At 28.5% G+C, this 18,965-nt stretch overlaps 1 protein-coding gene across 1 annotated transcript; it reads right to left on the bottom strand.

The window, feature by feature from the left end:
* Positions 1-16,984: 16,984 nt before the first annotated feature.
* LOC132943672 (zinc finger MYM-type protein 1-like) lies at positions 16,985-18,459 on the bottom strand. Its single transcript, XM_061012715.1, has 6 exons — positions 18,412-18,459; positions 18,199-18,364; positions 17,891-18,086; positions 17,464-17,785; positions 17,144-17,396; positions 16,985-17,049 (listed from the first exon to the last, which is right to left on the bottom strand). Exons 1-6 carry the CDS (start codon positions 18,457-18,459, stop codon positions 16,985-16,987), a joined length of 1,050 nt encoding a protein of 349 aa, XP_060868698.1.
* Between the last annotated feature and the right edge of the window lie 506 nt (positions 18,460-18,965).

Genomic DNA, 18,965 nt, shown 5'->3' with positions numbered 1-18,965 from the left:
AGCGTATGATGACTCAGTGCGGAGTCGTTTAAAATTTGTCATCAAATGACGTTGCCACTGAGCAAAGTCTGTTCTATAAAATTACCTGAACTATTATACTCATTATATTATACTACAGTGGTATTTTGACAAAACATTGACGGAAAACCTATAGAAATGCCATTGAATTATATGCTTTTAACCAACAAAAAAACACAATGGGTATAAGTGTGTTTGTGTGTCTATATGGACGGGAGGCATGACCACTATTGCCTCATAGATGCGTCCATATATGATGTCATCTGAAGTTTGGCTATTAGTTTGTAGTTTATAATATACCTTATAGGTACTACTTTATTCGGTGTATTCCTATAAGTATTCAAAAAAAAAAACGTATAATACGAGTTGCTTAAAAAATGCACCGGTTCTTTCTGCAGTGGAATCAATTACCATACTAAAACACTGATTAATATTATATATATATATATATTATATACGTATAATATATTATGCTGCACGCATCAGTTATATAGCGTGTCGTAATAAAATATTTAAGGATGAGTTTTTCTCATTCAAAACATTGTTTGTATTTATTGCACAATAAACTAATAATAATATTATTGTTCCAGGAAGAGTCTATGTAGTTTGTACTTATAATATAATTGTAATTATAATATATAATGTAGGTATATTATTATTCATATGTGATATCATGTATATTGTATATTATAGATAGTGTCCCACATTCAGTATAATCAATTATTTAAATTTATTTTGGATTAGGTAAGTTTATTTTTTTAATTTTAATTTTAATTATTATTTACAATTTGTATGTTTTTTTAATATATTATACAATACCTGACCAAATTTGATGAAAGTACATGCAGTGATTAAAATAATATGAACTAATAAGCGAAAACATCTACCTATGTTTCTTTAATTTGTATGTAATGTATATTTATTTATTTTAAATTTGGATTCTGTATTAACTATTAAGTTCTGAATGTTTTGATATTATTTGTTACAATAGTAAATTTTACTACACAATTAAACTAGAATATTTGACATGTCCCTAGCAATGTAAACACTGGCGTCTACTTTTTTTCATTTTTTGCTTTAAATATCTTATGGTAACAATTAACAAAATATGGACAAAGTAATAGGTAATTAAAATATAGAAATTGATTATTGTATGCGGAGGGTCGGAGCTTCTATGACGAAAATAAGAACAAATTATAAGACCGATGACCATTTTGAATCTACTATATATTTCAGAATAAAATAAACAATACAATTATTCAATAGTTTTAATAACTATTTTATTATAAATAGCTATATTTAATAATAATAATAATTATTATTAATAACTATATTATTATAAATAACTATATTTAATAATAATAATTATTATTATTAATAACTATATTTAATAATAAATATATTATTAATAACTATATTTGTATAACTATATTTATTATAATAAAGACATAAAGTACTTAACTACTTATTCAACTCAATTACATTTGTAATTACAACGGTTGTAATAAATGTGTGTGTGTTTATTTTAAATTAAGTCACAGAAAATATACTTTCTCATTCTTAGTATTTGAGTATACTCAGTATAGATATCTATAGTATTTTAAATACTTCTAAGAAAAAGTATTCTTTACAACAAAACGTTTTTATTTATATGAACTAATTACCCACTTACACGCGTAAAATGATCTCGTAATAGAATTGTTTTTCAAACAAATTTTTTTCTATTTTATTGACAATTTATGGAGACGCAACGCTGTTGTATTGTATTGGACCTGTATATTATATTTGGACAGTTCCCCTCTGCGGGAGACCTTAACGCGTCACTACTCCGATAACTGATATACCTAAATATATAGACGTTATGATAATACACAAATACATATATTATATGTATAGGTACAAATAACCTTGCCAAAGCGAAGAAAGCGAAAACGGTCGATCGTTTAAATAATTAAAACTACACAATAGTCGACTATAGTCGAGTGCATATATACACACTCAATCTCGCATATGCATACTAAGACAGCACACGTACTTATACTTACGATAAATATAAAATATGTAAACACTTAGGAACGGTGTTTGCTAAGCGAGAACAGAAAATGGTGAAACGTATTTTTTTTTACTATTGGTTCGAAGTTGTGAATATTATTATACTAAATTTATCACTTGCATAACTTGAAATAGATATTTTACTAAACACCTAAGAAATGCGGTAAATTTATTTGTTTTAAGACTTCAATTTTTACAATTTCGCTAGGAAAGCAATACTACCTGTTTTAGTATTTTAGTATTTTTATTTTTTAGAGACGCATTTGGGTATATTTAATTTTTTTACTATGCATTATTTTTTTTAAATAAGAGTGTTGACAATGCCAGTGACAAATCTACACAGAACTTAGTACCTAACACCTACACAAGTAAACTCGAGATATTTTTTTATGATTTTTTGTTTTGTAATACAAAATCACAGACATAAGTAGGTATAATACAAACATATTTTAAATCATTTTTTTACAAAGTACCTACCAATTTAAAATGTATATAAATATTAAATACTGGACGAGTATATGCGTATATTTGGTATGAAAAAATTAACGATCATTCGCTCCGCGGAGGGTCACGTGGTCGGCGCTTGCAGTCATATATCTCTATGCGTGAAATAATAATAATAATAAAAGTTTGTCCTGTCATTGCAGAGGTACAATTGCAGGAACGCTATGGCCGCCGAACAATAAATAATTGGCGAGCACGGCCGGCAAAAGACGTGTCCCACGCGCGTTTATTTCGAGGGAGACGAAAAAAATTGCGCAAAAAAAATTTCCGACGTTCTTCGAAACGCGCGCCTACGTCGCGCCATGGCCCAAGAAAACCCGTGACCGACAAAAAAACAACAAAACAAACAAAGCGTAACGAATCGAGGTAATAGCAAAACGCATTGAGCGTATATTATAATCACGCGAATATAGCTGATGACGAATCGTATACACGAGTTATAATAATAATAATAATAATAATAATAATAATAATAATATTATTTATTATTATAATCCCATTACATGGATGCAGTGGGCGGTGTGAGATTATACCATATTATAAATAATACCTAATAAGTGGGCAAGTGGCGGTTGACAGTCTCGTGGGTATATGATGCCCTATATTATAATTATTATTCGGGTAATGGTTTGGCAAGTGCAGCACGAGTATACAAATGAGTTATTTACCTATATGGCTGTATATACGTCATGTATGATGTTAGTTCCAGATGCTATTTTGTACTGTACACTTAATTATATATACTACAATATTACCATATTATTATCAATACCGCCCCCCCCCCAACTGTAAAATATACTGCAAGGTTTTAAGTATTTTTTTCTTTCGTTATTTCCAATTGAATCGCGATACTGGGAATTACTTTCGCATTAGATACTTCTATAACCTGACCTCACATCGTTGATTTTATTTTAACAAATGACAACTATTTGATGTTTCACAGGATTGACCGTGGAGGCTAAATCGTAGTCAGGTGGGGGAGAGGCTAAAATTGTTTAGTTTGTTTGTTAAAAAAATGTGCCATTGCATTTGCTGTTTAAATGAAAGTTTACTTCAAATTGTAAGAATTTTGATAAGCATCGTGGATTTTAAGGTTTTTTTACAATCAAGACCTAATTCTAAGTATTCAATATTAATGTATAAATAAAATATAAAATTTAAAAAAAAAACACTTGCGCTGCACACTTTTTAATTTCATAATGTGCATTTAGCAATATGTATTTTATACAAATGTATCGTAGTGTTTCTGCACAAAATGTTGGTCACAGGGTAGTTGCCACACATCAGCGATAATATTTATGGAGGTTCTAGGTAATAGGTACCTCGTATATTCCTCTGTACAAAACATTCAAAACAAATTACCTTTCCATTTTATTTAGACTGTGACATTCTGACTGAAAATTATGTTAAAAATATTATTATTATGGTAATTACCAATTGGTGTGTGTAGAATTTATTCATCTGTTTAATTATATGTAAATTTACAAATACACTATAATATGATTACCTATGTATAGAGCTATTTTTATATTTATTTCGATATAGATTTTTTTATTCATTTTCTTTGGTTAATTTTAATCTATGAATAAACAAGTAATTTTTATGGTTTAAAAGTTTGAATATGCAAATATATGTAGGTCTAGACTCTACGAAATTATCCAAATCCGTGAACTCATAAATTACAATGTGTAAACGTATTTTAGATTCTGAACGGAACGATGAACATGTATTGATTTGTGTTTTGTTGTAAATGTTATGCATGTTTTATGGTAGAAAATATTCATTTTTAACTTCAGTTATATTAGGTAAGTTAGTACTTTTGGTTGGTCAAAATTAATAAATCCCAGAAATTGTTTTCGCCTAAATCGATTTTCTTATTTCATTGAAATTCAAAAACGAATATAACCGTAGATACTTTAAAATTTCACCAACTGTTAATATTAAAATTATCTATACATGTTATAATATTCACAATAAGTATTTTGACACTTTTTGAACTACTTGAAGACGTTTTAAAAGTTCAATTTTTTTTTTCTTTAAATTTTGATAAAACACTTGGTCAAAACACTTAAAAATGTAACATGAGACTTATTATTATTATTTAGTGTTGAACATAAATCCACAATAATTTTTTATGCTCATTTCAAGTCACTCAATACTTAATAATTACGGCGATCCTTAACCCAGGTACCTTCTTCGTTATTTTGAATAACCTAGTTTCAAAATTGAATGTAAATATTATATGCAAATATGAAATAAATTTAATAGATCACATACAGTCTGATTGTACATTAAGTGTTACTTTATAACTATAAAACAGTTTAAGTACTTAGATACATTAGTTTAGCATACAAAATATTATATATTCACTTATATGTAGTAAATTTAATAATTTTTTATATTTTTTCATCATTGGCGGAAATCTATTACAATTTCAGGGGGCTAACATTATTAACATTAATGTGAGCTTCTATGCCACACAACTGAAAAAGGAGGGGGCTTGACGGACTTTGGGGGGAAGGGGCTAAGCCCCTCAATCTTCCCCCCACCGATTTCTACCAATGCTTTTTATTAATGATCAAGTTGTTTATTTTATAAATTTTAGAGTAATGTATCCAAGTGATTACCTAGGTATCTCTTATTTTTACTTCAGATATTTTTTCAATGACTTCACTTAATAAATAAAGTTAAGTTGATGGTATTTGTTAAATTAATTTATGTGTTCACTACAAAATGTCTATTAATTTTATAATTTATTTTTAACCTAATTTGACTGAGTGAAAAAAAGGGATTGACCGTGAATTTTACATGTATGGTTAAAAGTGTATTGTTTTTTTTTTCTGTTTTTGTGTGTGATCAAAAATTGAAATTATTGAAACTTAAATATGCCGCAAAATTATGCGGCATATTTAAGTTGATATAAAATTCCATGTACATTTTATATAATATTTTTATCTTAATCTTTACAATTTTATCTTTTACATTGTATCATTTTACATTGTATCAAACACATTATGAGAATCTCGCCCTATCACATTACTTTTACTGTACGGGTAAAAAGGTAATTCACCCAAAATTGAATGATTCTACAGAACTACCCAAATACTGAACCAATTATAAACTGCCGGTACTGCAGATAGGTACCACCGATATTTGTGATTTGTCTTTGAATACGAATGTCTTGGAAAACACTGTTTAGGTAGATTATAGGTACCTAAACTTAATATTAAGAGGATGTCTCATTCGCATGTATTGTCTCCATCTTACAAATGTACAATGTACAATGTACAACATAGAAATGTTGTCAAAACTTATGTTGCGTAAATATTCCCGTTTTTCTCATTTTTTGAAAAGTTCCTATACTGAGTTCCTATTTTGATCCCTAGGCTCCAATGTACCGCAACTATATCAAATTTTCTAACAGAAACCTTAATCGAAGTTAAAGATTGAAGCATTTTTCTTCTATAAAAATTAGTGTCTTCGGACACACGCACTTATCATTTAAAACCAATACATTAATCGTTTTGCTCAGACCTAAAATTTACTTTTCTAAAAAAAAATAAATATTTTCCTAAATGCTTTTTCAATAAAATGATAAAATACAAGATACATGCTAAAATAATATTTAAATAGTATATAGTATTATATACCAAACGCCCAGGAAAATTCAAAATTGTAAAATCTTAAGTTTTCTTTGCTACACTGGACTAGGCGTTTCATAAAATACCTACTAGTTGGCAAATTATAATTTTAATTTGACATGTGAAGTGCCTATTTAAAATTCTGAATCTGTAATAAAACAATGAATTATATTTCATCAGATTTTGTGCCCTATCGGTGAACACCGTGGTTGGTGGTATGCTTATAGATTTTATATAGTATTATATTTAAATACATTTTAATATATTATATATTAATTATATTTTAACATTTTATCATATAACTATACATATTATAGCTAGGTGTCTAGTTCACGTATGTGAGTTTTTGTGTGTCTGCGTGCATGTGCGTACTCAACTATTGTGTACCTAGTTTGAATTTTTTAAACGATCGAGTGTTTTCGCTTTCTTCGCTTTGTCAAGGTTATTTGTACCTATACATATATATTTATATTACAATTATAACATCTATATATGTATAACAGGTATTGGAGTAGTGACGCGTTAAGGTCTCCCGTGGAGGGAAACTGCCCGAATATATTATACAGGTTCCCAACATATATAGCGTCGTTTTAGTCACCGTTAATTTTTAAAAAAATTTAAAAAATGAATTTGAAAAATAGATTAGCTATTATGATGAAATATAGAAGCAAGTTCCTACTCGGTACACACACACATTATATATATAATATAAACAAGAATGTGGCTTTGTTGTAAAGAATACTTTTTCTTGAAAGTATAATTAAAATAGTACCATATACCTAGAATACTTTAAGAAAGTATCTATATTATCTGTGTCTTTATTAAACAATATAATGAGTATGACATAAAAACATTTATCACAAGTTATAACCACTGTAATTACTTATGTAAGTATCATTTGGATAAGTATTAAATTAGCTACCTAATTTAAAAATCACACACATTATTGTAATAGGTACCACCTATTTACATTTGTTTATACATTCATCTCTCCGTTTTTAATCTAAAATACATATAGGTAATATACACATCATCAAATGCATACTCCCCCTAAGGCAAGTGACAGATATTTTCAATGAAAGGGGTTATATCAAAAAATCATATGTAGGTATGATATAATACCAAAATATTTTTTTAATTTTATTCATTTTTATACATCTATATTATAGATACATATAGTAAAAAATATCAATAGTGGGGGGTGTGTGAATACCCAAAATTCCCGTGTGTACTCCACTGTTTAAAACACGATGCGAATTCTAGTGTCAAATAAGAAGAAAAAAAACGGTGCTAAATGTATACCCATCCGCCGACGCACCACCTCTTCACCAAACACCTGTTGGAGCGGTCGACTGCCTTTCCACCAAAAGGAACCGCGTTGATATTATTTACGTATATAATCTTCCGGCTAAACGTTAAAACTACTTCCTAAATACGATTAATAATTAGTATTATAAAGAAAAGTTGAATGTTGTAGTGAAAGTGTTAATAATTCAAATCGGGCAGTCGCGTATAATATATATATTATATATACATTATACAGGTATATATCCAATCTATATAGCATAATAACGAGGGGATAATATTATAAAACAACACAAACATAAACACTGTATCTGTGTGTGTGTGTAGCGAATGGTCGACCAAATCTCTGGTTGTTTTCCGTTCTATTATCCGACAAAAGGAAAACCATCATCATCACCGTGGCCGCACCGCTCAAATTTAAATCATGTAACAATATTAACTACTGGTTTTTTTTATTTACAATTATTGTAATTTTCAATTTCACTTGGTTTTTGACAAATATAAATTAAACATCACCGCCGGCCGGCGTTCTATTCATATTATACGCGTTTAATAATATACAATGTAACTTACTGTACTATTTCTATACCAAATGTTGTGTAAACGTCTATTTTTTTCATTCGCACGTAGGTACGTTATAATATATTAAGACACTGCAAATGTACAAAACAGTCCGAAGACATTCAATAAAGACACATATAGGAATGTAGGATGTAGGAACTAGAGTAGCCAGAGTCCGCCCCTGGGCCTGAACCAGTAAATAGGAAATCCCGTCAAACCATTACTTGGGTACTCACATATAATTTTTACCTTCACATGTGGTAGTATTGAAATTCAAATTTGTCACGTAAATTATTACCATCACATTACAGATTTTAGTTGTTAATAAAAAAATGCGATTTCCCAGCTCACCAATATCCAATTCGCGGATTCGCTGACAATCAGTAGGTATTCACGTCGTTTTAATAAAATTATTTATTTTTATATATAAAAAGGTGCGCAAGCGAGTGTCGCTCTGCTGTAATGGATGGTGTTAAATTTGAATTCAATGATATGATATCATTGTATAAGAAAAACGATTCTGTTAGCCTATGATATTACCAAGTATATTTGATGATATTATTGTGAATAAAGTAATTTATATATAATCTATTTACGTGGAACCTTGTTTTAAATTTTCAATCCTTAGCTATAAAAGTTGATCATTTATACATTTTTAACTACAAAATAATTATTAAATTTTAAATTTGATAAATTTTGTCGAAATCGAACTTTAAATGCTTATAAAAAAAATTTGGCCGATGCATTTTTAATATTTTTCAACTTCTATTGTAACAATATATCAGGAGCCTTGCATTAAGTTTTCACGCTTTTTTCCTAACAAATAAAATTTTATTGATATTTATAGAAAAAAAAACTAAAAAAAATTGAAAACTGACAATGTCCGGAAACAGTTCAAAAATAGACAAATTATTTTCAAAAGTGTATGGTGTATAGAAAATGCTAATATAAACATTCAGTGAAATTTTCAAATATTTACAGTCATTCGCTTTTTAATTACAACAAAATAAGAAAATCGTAACGTGAGAAATCGAATGACTATCAAATGTTGTAAAATATGAAATTCAAACGTTCATAAAAATTTAATTTGACTTTCTTGTAGACATTTTTTTTTTTGATAAAGGTAGACAAACTTATGAGGAATCTTATATTACATTTTCAAATCTTAGATTTAAAAAGAACATTTTTTATGAATTTCTATCAAAATAATTTGCAAATATTCGCCATTTTTACGTATTTTGTCAATATTTGAACTTTAAATGCTTATAAAAAAAATTGTGACTATGGGTTTTAATTTTTTTCATCTGCCTTTGAAACAATATACTAGGATCCTTCGATTACATTTTCAAGCTTTTTTAACCAACAAATAAAAGTTTATTGAAATTTATAGAAAAAAAACTAAAAAGATAGAAACTGAAAATGTCTGTAAACGGCTCAAAATAATTCAAAATATTTGGAAAACGTTATGGTGTATATTAAAATGCTAATATAAACATTCAGCCAAAATTGCATGTACCTACGGTCATTTGTTTAAAAGATGCAACAAAAACCAAAATTGATTTTCTCGAAAACAGTTTATCCTTAATTTTTCTTTTGTTTTTCACGGCGCTTTTGAAAACTACTGAGACATTTTTACTTTTGACCCCCCAAACCAACTAGATTCACTTTCCTATCAAAAAAGATATGGTTGAAGAAAATCTAAACGTTTTTACTGTCCTAAACTTTTTCTAACTTAATTTTAAACCACTACATAATGGTGAAAAAAAATTAAATTAACAAGTTATATTATGTAAGTTGTATAGATATATGCTCGTTACAATATCCATTGCTCAAGTTCATGCAGTGAAATATTACTAAAATCTATAATTATGATTTCTATTGGAAAACTACAGTGGACTTTTCATTTATTTATTAATTTATATATAGGTAGGTTGTAGCCTGTAGGTTATAGGTTAGGTAATATATAACATATTAATCGATATCAAGAATCTCGTGATAGGTACCTCAGTACCTCACGATAAGATAAGTTCACAAATTTCGATAATATTATGGTTGTATTGTTATGTCGAAAAGCACGTATTCGTTCATCGTTGTCGCTTGGTCGGCAAATTGGAAATTTTTCAAAAACCATTAAAAATTGTCTTTTTGGTCGAAAATTATAGTGTTATCGAATTGGATGTCTGCAAACTGGGCATAATCCATAAAAAATAATCAAAATTTACAAATGTATCATTAGAAATAGGACTCAATTTACCTATTTCGCTTTACCAGGCTTGAGTATCACTTTAAAAAATTTATAAAACTATTTGAGACTCAATAGTCAATTTAGTATACTTATAAGTTATACTATATTATTATGGGTACCTAGATAACTCAATATTTAAAATTTGAAGAGCACTATTGCAGAAAATTTGCTTTCACAAATATGAAATCATAGCTGAACCTGTGACGTAATTAGGAATTTGGTTTGGGGTGTGATTATACGTTTTTAACAAACATGAATGATCATTACCAATACTTTTATCACAAGTTTTTGGGTGAATCGAAAGAGAGAACCCACCTAATTACGCCCCTGAGCTCAAATGTTTATAATAGGTAGCATAAATAAATTTAGATTTTATAAAGCCTTATAGAAAGGTACTTACACATTGTTGTACATTTTCTTACATAAAATCTACCGTTATTTTAATATTCAGTGGAGCCCATGTGGAAGTCGCCTATAGGTTTTTAACTGTGGTATATCTATAGCCGACACATTAAAATTGAACTAACATACCTATTATAATCATATTATTAACCAAACCTATGTTTAAAACAGTATAAACGAACTTATCAATATAGGTACCTAAATTTGTTTTTTATGATTTGATAACCGCAAAGCACTTAATAACACATAGGTATAATAGTTTATTTCTAAACTAGTCTTAACGTATTTCAATTTTCAAACGAAAAATAATTATAACAAAAGTATTATATAAGGCACCTATTCAATTTTACACTTCCATAAAGACCGTAATAACGTATTAACCTATATAGTCTTTATTCATTCGTCGTAACTATATTATATATTTTGTGTTTTAATTGTCATTGATCAGATAAGTTGGGTTAGGCGAACATAAATTTTAAATGTGTAGAATAGTAGACAGTAGTATTATGACTTGTGAGAAACTCGGTGTATCGTCCGCAAAATTTTTAATGAATCCGTATTACACATCAGTACGCGCGTTTTGTTCATTACATAATTACATTATACGCTTAATAATAAAATCACGACTACAATATATATTATTTTCTGCTTCCTATAATAATTAGGTATTATTTCATAGGACTTTCTACAACGACGGGTAAACCGTTAACGATTAATGCACATAATAGTTACATCTTGCATGTATTATTATATACGTATTGTAATTGACAAGACTATATTTCGCGTAAACGTTTACCTATATGAACTAACCGGTTGTGTCTGTAATGTGTATATATATAATATATTATAGAACATTGTCTGCGATTTATTGTTGATTTAAAATATACCTACCTATTACGTTATGTAATTATACTACCATTTTAAACCTATTTTTTGTTGTTGTTCAGTTCGGTAATTATAGGTACCTAATTGAAGTAGAGCTGCACTAGAGAAGTTTAATTCAGATTTGATTTTACACCCATTGCATGGCCGAAATTAGTAATATAGTGAGCATTTAAAAAGCAGTAAGCACACAAGAGAAAAAGTAGTTCTAATTGACATTGAAAGTTGAAGCTGTAATTTTCATTTAACACCTACCTAATCAAATTTTTGTTTAAATAGAATAGAAAAATAACTTAGAAACAAAATAGAAATCAAAAATTACAATTATTAAACTATAGCCTTAACAACTATATAGACTATAGTCTTAATATTTAATTTATCATGTCAATTCGATAAGGTTCCAAATAAATAACGACGTGACTAGTACTGGCTACGTAATATTTTTTCGGAGAGAAGTATATAGTATTATATTTGAGGTCAGTGGCGTAGCTATGGGTGAGAAGACAAGGAGCCTTCCATGGTGTCATGCCTCCCCTGATATCTATATTTCAAACTAACCTTCAAGTTTAAATATGTGAAAATTCATAAATTCTTAATTCATAAATGACTGAGAAGACCCTCAACTGACTCGCCTTAATAATTATAAACAAATCTTTAAAAAATCGCGGAACTAGAAATTCATAAAGTTTTTCAGAAAAGGCTCCTCACGTCTTTATAGCTACTGGACTAGACAAAATAATTAATAGCCTGGGAAATCGCTCCGTTATGTCATAGATTGCAAATGCATCTCGTCATTGAGTAGATAACTCAAATTGATGAGGAAATCAGTTAAATTAAAATGCACGTACAAGTCAATATCGATGTACGTTCGTATATAGGTTTGTTATAGAAATAGGCCAAGATTTGTCTTCACTCCTATTTAGGATATGTCATTGTACATATAAAATCATGTTATACGTATTGGCGAATAGTTTCAAGTCCCCACCGTTAATATTTTTCGAATATTACAATAAAATAACTAAAAGTGTAACAGGAGAACATTATTAAATTATAAAATATTTTCGTTTAAATATCCAATTTTGTCAAAATTTGAACTTGGAATGCTTGTAAAAAAGCAATAAATTGTATTACCTATATTACGTGTTTACGTGTGTTCGGTATTTGAAATTTCTAAAAGAAAAACTTAAGAGGTAGGTAGCTTTTATATTAAACTTTCAAGACTAATAAGTATTAAACTTGAAAATTTCATGAAGTTTCAAATTCAAAAATTTTTGTAGACTTGATGAATTTTGTCAACATTTAAATTTCAAACGCTTATGAAAAAAAGTTGTTGCCTATGTATTTTCGATAATATTACATCACTAAGAAAACCACCTATACCTATAGTACCTATACTAGAACCTATAGTATAACATTTTAATTGTTTCTTATTGCAAAAGTTTTTAAGGGCGTTAAATTTAACAAAAAAATGTATGAACATTTGATGACGCATAATGAGTGTTTTCAATACATCTATATTCTATATAATATATTCAGACACTGAGACACCTGAATTTTAAATATACATTTCAAAAGTATTTTTAACATCAAGCATCTGTCTACCTAACCTACTTACTGACTGTTGTCTCTACGTATTTTAAGTGCTGTACTACCTATATTATTTACCTACCTATAAAAAATATTTGCAGTTAAGTAAATTGGGTGAGAAATCGAAACCGTCTGCTGTCCACGCCCACGTAACGCTCGTTTATAACAGTCGCGATGATGACTTTAAAAAATCCGCAGCGGTCGATCACATTAGACCCACACGTATTACATTACAATATTACATATTATAATATATTTTATTATGTGTATTATTGTTGCATTCGAGGGCAATAATAATTTTATTGGATGATCGAGGATTTGAAAAACGTTCAATCGTAAAGTATTTATGGGCATTGTTTATTATCTCCTTTTTAAATATAAGATAGGTATAACTATAATTACCTATAACACATTTTTATGTGATATTTTTCCTATTATAGGCATTAGGTAATTATCGTTGGATTTTTCTTTAATATCTGCGGGTGTGTATTTTTTAATACAAAACAAACGAAACACAATAGCAACAACACTAGCTTCAACCATCACTTAACAGTTAATATAGTACTGCAACTGCATAGTATTACCTATTATTGTATTAATGTATTATACTATTAATATTATAATGCCGTATAGAAACCTACCAATATTTTATTGCCTTAGCGAATGATCTTAAACGTAAACCGTCCTCTATACCTATAGTTATATTCAAGATGATCCATGTTTAATTTGCGTATCTTATTAGGTGCTTTTTTATAGACAGTTTTAGATTCTGAGCGGAGCGATGAATGTATTGATTTTATAATGAAGTATATTCATTTTTTTATGTGTGTCTGTCATCATCTTTTACTTTTTAGGACAATAAAAATGCATAAATTGTCTTCAACAGAATCTTGTTCGATGGGAAAATGAATCTAGTTGGTGCATTCGGAAGGTCATAATTTAAAACTCCCAATAATTTTCAAAAGCACCGGGAAAAACAAAATAAAAATTAAGAAAAAACTGGAATTTTTACTGGGTTTTTGGCAAAATCGATTTTGATTTTAGATGTAACTATAAAACAAATGAACGTAATATACATGAAATTTTCACAATTTTGGTTTGTTTGAACTGTTTACAGATATTTTTAGTTTTTTTTTGTATGAATGTTAATAAAAATGTATTTGTTGGTAAAAAAGCTTGAAAATGTAACACAAGGTTCCTAATATTATGTTACTATGGCAGCTAAAAAATATCAAAAACCATGGAAACATTTTTTTTATAATCATTTAAAGTTTAAATCTTGACAAAATACATTAAAATCACGAAAATGAGAAAATTGAGTTAGAAACTCATAAATATTTTTCATTTTAAATCTAAGATTTGAACATATTGAACATAGGACATTCACTCGATTTCTCATGTAGCAATTTTCTTATTTTGTTGTATTCAAAAACTTATAACTGTAGAAACATGAAAATTTCACTGAATGTTTATATTTTTATTTTTTATACATCATAAAATGTTGAAAATATTTTGACATTTTTGAGCTGTTTACGGACAATGTCAAATTTCAATTTTTGAGTTTTTATTTTCTATAAATATCAGTACAATTTTATTTGTTCGGCCAAAAAGCGTGAACATTTAATACAAAAGGCTTCTGATATATTGTTACAATAGCAGTTGAAAAATATTAAAATGCATTGCCTTAATTTTGTTTTATAAGTATTTAAAGTTTGAATATTGACGAAATTTATAAAATTTAAAATTTACAAATTATTCAGTAGTTAAACATTTATAAAATGTTCACGTTTTATAGCTAAGGATTGAACAATTTAAAACAGGGTTCCACGTAAATAGGTTATAACTTATAATATATAAATTACTTTATTCACAATAATATCATCAAATATACTTATAAGTTATAATAATATCATAGGCTGACTGACCATCTTCGCTCAGAATCGTTTTTCTTATACAATGATATCAGTGGCGTATCTAAGATTTTTTCCTAGGGGGTGATATGACCAAAACAATTTAGCACATTAGGGCCAGGCCACCAGGAGGACAAATGTCTAGGATATCTATATCTTATCTTACCTTTCCGTAAAGTACACTATATAGCCATGTCGCCATGATGTTACTTAAAACTATACCAACATTTATAATATTATACATTTATTTTCATAAAAAATCCACAAAATAATATTTAATCGTCTTGGATTTTGAGACATTTTATCCAACACTTCGTCTACATTAATGTCAATATCGCGATGAATGCTTAACATCGCTAAACTATTTAGCCTCTTCTAAATTGAAAAAATAAAACATTACAAAATGCATAGGTTAATATATTATTTCATTATTACTTTAGATATTATTTAATCCTTTTTAAACTAGAAAATGACCGTTCCGGACAAGGTGTAGAAACTAGTAAAGTACATACAATTTTAAATTTAAAATAAATATTAGGTTATACATCTTCATTGTTTTTTTAGCAAAGCATCAAATGCTGATTTCAGACTTGCAAGTTTGTCCCTCCGGCGGCTTGTGCGCGTAGTAAAATAAATCAACAACCTAAAAAAAAAAGGCTCTAGGGTATGATATATCACCCATATCATATACGCCACTGAATGATATTATATCATTGAATTCAATAATTTCATACTATATGAATTTTGCACTGTGATCTTAAATTACATCCATACGAGATTATGGTAACTCAGGAATTAAGTCCAACAGATTGGGGAAAACGAAAAGATTGTTGTAATGAAATCCTTACGGTTGTGCCTCCCAACGCTATTGTGTGGAGTAGCGACGAAGCACATTTCCACATTTCTGGCACAGTGAACAAACAAAATTTTCGTTATTGAGCTGCTGAAAACCCTCTAAAAATACACCAACGACCTTTTCATAGTCCTAAAGTAACAGTTGGGTGTGCTTTGTCCTCGGTAGGCATCGTGGGACCTTATTTTTTTGAAGAGGGTGGTGTTACAGTTACTGTGACTTCCAACCAGTACTGCGAGATGTTGGAGAACTTTTTACGGCCGAAAATTGAAGAGTACGAAAATAGTGATGCCTTCTGGTTTCAATAGGATGGGGCCACAGCTCATACGGCCCGATTACAAAAAATGTTTCCTGGTCGCCTGATCTCCTTAAGGGAAAACATAACATGGCCTCCTCGCTCCCCTGATTTGAGTCCATGTGACTATTTCTTATGGGGATATCTCAAAGCTGAAGTTTTCAAACATCGACCTAGAACCATTGAAGAACTAAAAGTGGCCATCTGTCAAGAAATCTCCGCGATTCCACTCGATATGCTGGCGAGAGTAATGGACAACTTTCGAGAACGGCTCCATATGTGCGTTGCTCGTCAAGGCAATCATTTAGACGATATTATTTTTAAAAAATAACTATAAAAAACCTTATTTAATGTAGTTTTAATAGATAAAAAAAAAATTTCCTATCTTGTATAGTTTTTTTTTAATTCACCTCGGAAATATAACCTGTATAATATTATCCTAAACATCATTCAAAACTTAAGCGTTATTTATTTTAGATAGATATAGTATACTATGAATAGGTATAACTTAGATACTCATACATATACTTGAATTTTAACAATGAAAACTCTTTATAATGAAACTTAAAAATATTTATTTAAAAATAATATATCTATTTTTTTGTGCAAATAAATCTAGTATGGCTTCTTTATCTATTTTTTTAGAAATATCATTTTCAATACTAATTAAAGCTAAGTTATTAAATCTATTCTGTAACATGGATGACCTCAGCCATGTTTTAATCCTTCTCATTGCAGAAAAACTACGTTCACACGAATAACAAATGATCCTTTTTGCATTATTGAAAGTATACCTATAAAAAAATATTCAAAACATATTAAATTAGTCAGGTACTTATAATATTAGACAATAGTATTAATATTTAATTAAAAATAATATGAGTATACCTATAGCTTCATTTACATTTCGGTCCAGTTGATTATCTATTTCTTCTTGCAAAACTACAATAATTGCTTCATAATTGTTTATAACTGACTCACAGTTTTTCCATCTACAATTCCATCTTGTATCACTCAGAGAATTTATTTTTGATATTTTAACTCCTAATTTCCTTTGCATAGTAACTAGAGTTTTATTTTTAGTAGGATGAGAAAAGTGCTTATACAATGATTCTATTGTGTTGAAAACAGTTCTAGTTTCCTAAAAAATAAAAACATTTTAACAAAAATTTTCCCAAAAAGTAAAATATTGTACTGTATTGTATTACCTTTACAATTTTACACATATCAATAACTACAGGGTTCATCCGATGAGCCATGCAATGGGTGTAAATAGCATAGGGAAATTTGTTTTTTACTTTGGATTGAACACCGTTAAATTTGCCAGACATGACACTGGCGCCGTCGTATGATTGTGCTACAATGTGATATTTATCCAATTGGTTCTCAGTAAGAAATTCAAATATTTTAGCACATAATAATTCGGCATTTTGATTTTCTGAAACGTCTACAAAACCCAGAAAACGTTCAACAACATTTAGACCAACAGTGTATCTGACACATACAGACATCTGTTCTTCCTTAAAACATCTAAAATTAAGTATAAATAGCGTGAATAGTTAGCATTTATTACTAATTACTATTGAATCATTTATTCTTCAATATTTAAATATTTAAATGTTAGGTAGTAGGTACCTTGCTTCATCAATCATAATTCCAAATACTTTATTACATTTTATTTCCTCGGTTATTTTGGACCGAATGCTCGCTGCAGATAAGTTTACCAATTCATCTTGAATTAAATGACTCGTGAAATTAGTTGTGTTGCTATACTTTTCTTCAAATTCAGGGCAATTTTTTGCCAGTAAATCACATGTTTCTTTAAAATTTCCTATTTAATAAAATATGAATACATATAAGTATTATAAATTCTGAACACAATATGGCCCCCCATACGAACATGTTCATTGGGATCCATTATTTTCTTAAATAATACTACTCACCTTTATTTGAAGAAAGTTTAGATTCATCATGCCCTCTGAAAGCCAGTCCTTGGTTTCCCAAAAATAAAGTTATTTCAATAAGAGTTTTTATATATTTTCTATTCTTTTCAACAATCAATTTATGGCTTGAAGATAGTTGTTCATGAATGCTACCTGATGACTTAGTCTTAACATGTTGTTCCCATTTAGTCGTGCAAGTCAAATGGTGTTTACAAGTTGAATGTGCTTCAAGTTTGCTTTGCTTATTGCCCTTTTTTCCATCTTGATCCAGTTAACTAAATTGTCAATTACTCAATGAGTATATTTTATAATATTTTGAACATGTCAGATTATAATATAAAAAGTATAGGTACCAACCGAGGTACCAACTATCATTAAATATAGCATTTATAATCAATGCTACCCAAGGCTGGGCATTAACGAGTTAAAAAGTTAAAGTTAATTTTATTTTAACTTTTTAACTTAACTAGTTACTTTTAGCTTTTCATTAACTTAACTGTTAACTTACTAAATTTCTTTCTTAATTAATGTGGAATTAACGAGTAAATTTTGAATTTTAAGAAGTAAGTTAAGTTAATTTATTTTGTTTTTAATTTTATAATATTTCACTATTTCAGTCTATTTTGTTTTCATGTCAAAAAATATATATCGTAAATTGTTCAAAGTTAATAATGTATATCATTCGAATCTAACTTATGTGGAAATACTGTATGAAGTATTAACACTATATCCTATAATTTAGTTTTGGGTTGGAAAAAAATGAAGTC

Source organism: Metopolophium dirhodum, chromosome 1 (genome assembly GCF_019925205.1).
Source record: "Metopolophium dirhodum isolate CAU chromosome 1, ASM1992520v1, whole genome shotgun sequence".
Lineage (NCBI taxonomy): Eukaryota > Metazoa > Arthropoda > Insecta > Hemiptera > Aphididae > Metopolophium > Metopolophium dirhodum.
Note: the sequence above shows the minus strand (reverse complement) of the source record. Positions and strands in the feature narration are given on the sequence as shown.

Coding starts and splice junctions, on each gene's coding strand:
- LOC132943672 (XM_061012715.1), bottom strand. CDS start 18,459: ATGGAAAAAAGGGCAATAAGCAAAGCAAACTTGAAGCACATTCAACTT. Junction 17,786..17,890: donor ATTATGATTGATGAAGCAAG/GTACCTACTACC, acceptor ACTTAATTTTAG/ATGTTTTAAGGAAGAACAGA. Junction 17,050..17,143: donor AAATGTAAATGAAGCTATAG/GTATACTCATAT, acceptor ATTTTTTTATAG/GTATACTTTCAATAATGCAA.